We start from the raw sequence: 6,010 nt of genomic DNA, 5'->3' as shown, positions 1-6,010 counted from the left end.
TTTAGTCATACACTTGTACTTTTGGCTGTCTTAATGAAGACTAGTTCACCTTTTATGACTTCTATGAACGGGAACTTGTGTGGTCCTTTGCACTTTGGTCAGAACTAGTCATCATTTTGATGAGAGGTGGTAAGTGAAAAAGAAATTTCGTTTTAATTTATTTATTTTATTTTAATTTAATACGAAATTCTAATTTTTTTATGGTAGTAAATCATTTTTTACTTTATTTGAATGTTAGTGTTTGATCATAATTTTTTTTAAACTCAACTTGATAATTGTATTTTAAATTTGTAAATCAAGTTATATCCTATTTTTCATTTTACTTTTCATTGTTAAAGTTGTATTAAAATATGTTATTTAAGCATGTATATTTTTTTCAAATATAATTTTCAAAAGATATAATCAAACACAATTTCATTTCTAACTTCAACTCCAACTCCATAAATTTTAAATAAAGTAAAACTTATTTGAAATCAATGGCCAAACGTACACCTACTTAGATTTGAAGGGCGTAGTTAACAAGAAAAGATAAGAATTTAATGAATTTTTAGCCTAAAAATCATTAGTTCTGACCTCTTTAGCACAAGGATTTATTAATTTGTTGGTCATATATCTATCTCTGGATGGACCATAATGCAAACAGACTGACAATTCTGAATTACAACAAAAGAATAAATAAAGAAATGGATTACTCTACCCCAGCTCTATTCTATTGTAGATTCCTAAATTTCTTTGTTAAGTACTTAAGTATGAGTAATTATTTGCCGCTTTATTGGTTACCGAGAGGTTCCAACTATTTTTATTTTATTTTTTTGAACGATGAAACTGTTCTTTTTTTAATCAATTTTTTTGACTTAGAGTCCTAAATGTTGAAATTTTTTTGATCGGATGGCTATTTTCAAATGGGCCCTACGAATATGATTCAAATTCCAATGCGAATTTCGAACTCGGAAAAAAAAAACAAAGAACTATGCATGTAGACAAAGAGCAAGTTTGCTATCCCACAAATATTCTTATTCCTTTCGTGCTAATGGGGTGCCCATTTTTTAAAAATATTTTTTTGACAATCATTACGGTGCAACTCCCCCACGACCCTTTTGCTACTTTATGTACATCCGTTTTAAAAATAAATACTGCTTAGCAAAATAAATAAATAAATAAACAAATCCCAAAATAAGAGTTCGTTCTACAAATTTAAGACAAAAATAATAGAATAATTAATTGTTTTCAATTATATCTCCATATTAAAAAACTATTGATTTTGCTCAATTCTCATGAAACATCTAACAAATAGAGATAACATAATAAACTATAGTTTATATTTATTATTTTTCATAATGAACATGAGATGAGCAAAGCAATACTTATTTTTGAGACAAATGGGAGTATTAACAAGAAAAGAAGTATCTCTTTTCATGAGTCCGTTGCGTTTTAGAATACTTGTCAAGTATACTAAACTCAAGTGTCTATTTTTATTGGTTCAATTTTAAAAATCAAAAGATAATTTATTATTTTATACCTATTTTATCCTTATTATTAATGCTTTAATTAATTCAAATTCAAATTCATTTCGCAGGACTTATAAAAATTAAGAATGGTATATTAAAATTATATTTTATTATTACTTGAGAAGAATATGTCAAGTCAAGCGGAACTGAATCCCATGTCGTAATTTTTGGTGACAAAAAATAATTGAATCTAAATTAGGGTTGCCATGAATTATTATTGGAGTTGATATTTCAAATCCAAATGTTATCTTGCATGGTGAGCCAAATATGTATGAAGCATATAAACCTATTGCTATGAATTTGAAATTCAATCTCCTCTATCCAAACAAGCCTTGAATTGCTTATATTTACCATATCATTGAACTTAAAAATTAATTAAAATTAACTTGGAAACCACGGTGCATATGATTATATACATATTTTTCTAGGTATTGTTTGCTAAAAGGTTTCATTAAAATCATATACTACACAAGATCAGATGGACAAACACAACGAAGAAAATGAAAGCCCAGTTAAATAATTATAATTCTATTACTCAGCCCAAGGAGTGGTATCACGACTAAAATATCTTTGCAAATGAGGTGATTTTCTAGTGATTTCGATTAACAAAATGTTGGTACAACCCAAAGGGTAGAGGTTGCGGGTTGCTCTGAGAGTTCCAAGAAAAAAAAATGTTTGTGCATTAGGAGGCCTCGTAATGGTGGTTAAGATTAACCTATTGGAAATGTTTAGTTCTAGAGTTCACCCAGCTAAAATCTTTTTTTTTTAAAAAAAGGTTCCTTGAAAAGAAGAAGGAAAAACCAAAGAACAAACAAAAAATTCAGAGATGAACTTGAATAAGTTGATTGGAGTTCCGTTGATAGAAAAAAGAGAGTAGAAGTGAGATTAATAACCTAAAAGATAAAAATAGGCTACCAGAAAGTGATTTCTTTATGAAAAATAGTTTCTTATAATTAAACACACCCAAAGTGGGCTCTTATTATCTTCAAAGGAGGACTTTATGTTGGAAACTTGTACTAATAATTTAACATTTTAAATCTTTCAATCTGTGTTGAAAACTAATCCATGATTTTCCATTTTAATGTATGCGAACTTGCATCTGTCCAATAAACTGTAGGGCCAAAAAAAAAAGAAGAACCGAGCAGCATATTCGATTAAAGGCACGAATATACTCCATTATATATTTATTAATGATTAAATGAAAAATTGAAGTAATTATAGATATAGCTAAAGTAACAAATAAGTAATACATAAAAACAGAGACATTGAGTAAGAGGTAAATATCACATAAAAATAATTCCACCACCCACGCAAAATTCTCTCCATCACACAATTTGATTCTTATATTCGCATTCCACTACCACTAGTCAAAGAGAACTTTTTTTCCCCTTTGTTCAATAAAGTAGACATAGCTGACCTAGAAATATCTCCCAACACATTGAATAGGCAAAATTGAAAATCAATAAAAGACTACTTCCAATTCAATCAAGGATCATTAGATATCCCACAACAATAAAACTATATAATGTAGAAAAAGTGCAGGCACTGGTTACAACAAGTACCCAAGGTTTAGAAGAAACAGAGACATAAATAAGTAAAAAGGACCAAATATTAAAACTACATGAAACATAAACTCCAATGCAAAACTTCTAGCAGAAGCACTCCACCAGACATCTAGCACTTGATCTCCTTCAAGCCAGGTGCAAGGTACAAAAAGGTAGGATCAGCTGAACCATCCTTGTAGTATGCGAACACCAGGGCACTGTCGTCATGCATGCCCTCACCAACAAAGCTGCCAGCACACACATAGTATCAGTTTCTATTTCAAGGTGCCAAGTATGTAAGAAGGAAAACAAAACGCAATTCAACTTCGGTAAGGAATTAGCTTAGACAACGTCATAAACTGATATGAAAATGGACATACAATTGAAAGTCCTTGAGCTTTGACAAAAGGAACTTAGTTGCTGATTCAATGTTCTTTTTAAATGCTTCTTGTGCTTCTCCTTCTAGCTTGGGTGTCAGGTTCTTGATGTATCTCTTAATGTAGGTAACAAATTGTTTCTTGTCGAAAGCAGGTTGCTCCTGCAAATAGCAAACCGTTATTTATTCACATATAATTAACAGGTATGTTAAAATTGACTCAAATTTCCATAACTATGTATACAAACCTGAAGTCTAAAAGTGTCAACAATATCGACAACCTTGACAGCTTGATCATCCACACCTTCATCTTCACCTCCACCCTCAGCAGAAGGATTTGCCCCAATGTTCACATCAACGGCACCTTGAACAACCCACTGTAATGTAACCAACACACCACATTATTTCTTTTTACATAGACTAGTTAGGCCACCAAAATTTGGTTGCTAATATATGGAAATTTGGGAGCAATAATTAACTGGAGACCCTACCTTCCCTTGAACTTCCCAAAGCATTCCATTCTGGATTTCTTTGTAGGGAAATGAGTCTGAGAGAAGCTCATCACCTGCAATATGTTTTCAAGTGTTTTAAATTTAAAAAGTAGTAACATATCATAAAGGGGCCATATATGAAAACCAAAAATTCCTACAAGCTGAATGTCCTCTTTCAAAGTCCGTATAACAGAAAAAACCCTACATGCTCTATGAATCCAAATCGCGGAGCTATATAGGAAACCATTGAGATTGAGTGCAGAAAGCAAGGTAAAACTCGACAGTTTGTCCAAAAACACAGTAACACAGCACTCTAGAAACTAGGGAACTTGTGCATATAAAGAAACTCAGAGGTGCACCAAACAACCAATAATATAGATAACCAATAGAAGAATCAGAGGTCAAACAGAAAAAAGAAGAAGAAAGAAGCCTGCATACTCTAATTTTCTTTATGATTTCCGTAGCCCAGATAAACTATAAGATGTTCAAATTGATACTGAAATTACTAGAATCCACTGCCTTCACAATTATTATTTTTTGCAGATCTATGGAGCTTGCGCAAGAACACATCTTTTAATGTTTGTTACATAAAATTGACAAAATTTGCACTATAAACAGATAGGTAGAGTAAATTAGGTGTTGCTCACAGCTCACACAAGAAACAACAAAAATTAAGATCTCGTGGATCCAAATCACTCATACACATTATTCAGGATCACAGGTAAAAGATTTTGGGGCTTAAATCGCCTACGATGGGTTGAAACGTAAAATCCAGATCAGATCCAGTTCCTTAATTCCCCCAATAATCAATAAATAAAAAAAGAGGAAGCGTTAAGAGCTTAGGACCTCGGGAAATCATTCAGTAACACCAGCTAAATCAACCAGATCTTATCAAGCATCAAAGAAACAAAAATTCATACAAAATTTCATTATCTTTAGAACAAAAAACTGACCCATCAATATCAGATACAAGCCAATAAAACAATACTATCCGAAACAAACTCAAGATCACAAATTTTCAACCATAAAATTAACACAAAACATAAGCAAGAGAATGACGGAAAACGATAACCAGAAAAAGAAAAGAAAAAAAGAGCTCAAAACAGAACCGGACATTCAATAAAAGTAAAGAAACACAAAGATTAAAAAGTACCAGTGAGGAGATCTTGATAAACCAACATGATGGCAGATTAACCTTTTGCTTTCTCTCTCTGAAAGGGAAGAGGAGTACAATAAGAAGAGAGAGGAAGAAAAAAGACTCTAATGGAGGCTCGAGAGCGTTACACGGGTATTTATAACCGGAGAATTCGGGATTGCTGTAACCGAGTGGGATTTGGTATTTATAATCTAAAAATAAACCGACTTAAATTTCAAAATTACGTAGTTACATGACCCATTTTTTGTAGGGTTCGGCCGCCGCAGTCCGCACCAGGGTGGATTAAAATTACCTTGATTAAGAGCCCGTTTACATGGCGGTTGGAACGTCAAAAATGTCTCTAAAATTTTATTTTTTTAAAATTAAGAGTTTGATAAATTCTTAAAAATGTTTTTAAATAAATTAGAAATAATTTTTCTATCGTTCGGAATGTTGGTAAGAAGTTAAAAAATTTTGCTTCTTGAAAAAAAATAATAGAAAATTATTTTTTTAAGACTAAAATATTTTTTCCACATATTTATCAATATATCAATTATTAATTAATTAGCATATCTGATAAGTTTGATTAAGTTTCATTCAAGAATTTTATTTTTATTTTTTAGTTTTTATATAATAAAATTTTATTTTATTTTATGTTTATATATTATTATTTTATATTTTATATATTATTTTACATTTTCTTTTACAAAATTAGAAATAAACGTAACAGCGATATTTTTGTAGGATTAAAAATATGAAATTTTTTATTTATTTTTGTGGTGAATTTTTCATATATAGTGGTTTAATTTGTGGAATGATTTTTAAATTTGTTTTGCTTGATATTTTTAATTATATTAAACCATCATGTTAATATTATATTAATATTTATTCATTTATGTATAATATTAATTGAAAATTTAAATATGTATATTTTAATTAAAATTTTTGTAATAGAT

The 6,010-nt window shown here is 30.3% G+C and overlaps 1 protein-coding gene across 1 annotated transcript; it reads right to left on the bottom strand.

Moving 5' to 3' along the window:
* Positions 1-2,960: 2,960 nt before the first annotated feature.
* LOC102581045 (translationally-controlled tumor protein homolog) lies at positions 2,961-5,194 on the bottom strand. The gene is made up of 5 exons (XM_006344619.1): positions 5,073-5,194; positions 3,920-3,993; positions 3,677-3,805; positions 3,433-3,590; positions 2,961-3,300 (listed from the first exon to the last, which is right to left on the bottom strand). The coding sequence occupies exons 1-5, from the start codon at positions 5,098-5,100 to the stop codon at positions 3,183-3,185; spliced, it is 507 nt and encodes a 168-aa protein (XP_006344681.1). The 5' UTR covers positions 5,101-5,194; the 3' UTR covers positions 2,961-3,182.
* Between the last annotated feature and the right edge of the window lie 816 nt (positions 5,195-6,010).

This window comes from Solanum tuberosum, unplaced genomic scaffold, assembly GCF_000226075.1.
Source record: "Solanum tuberosum cultivar DM 1-3 516 R44 unplaced genomic scaffold, SolTub_3.0 scf00060, whole genome shotgun sequence".
In the NCBI taxonomy this organism is placed as follows: domain Eukaryota; kingdom Viridiplantae; phylum Streptophyta; class Magnoliopsida; order Solanales; family Solanaceae; genus Solanum; species Solanum tuberosum.
Note: the sequence above shows the minus strand (reverse complement) of the source record. Positions and strands in the feature narration are given on the sequence as shown.

What these genes read in the sequence shown, in the direction of transcription:
- LOC102581045 (XM_006344619.1), bottom strand. Translation starts at nt 5,100, where the DNA reads ATGTTGGTTTATCAAGATCTCCTCACTG. An exon ending in TTATCAAGATCTCCTCACTG is followed by an intron (nt 3,994 to 5,072) that starts GTACTTTTTAAT and finishes AACATATTGCAG; the next exon opens with GTGATGAGCTTCTCTCAGAC. An exon ending in AAGCTCAAGGACTTTCAATT is followed by an intron (nt 3,301 to 3,432) that starts GTATGTCCATTT and finishes GTGTGCTGGCAG; the next exon opens with CTTTGTTGGTGAGGGCATGC.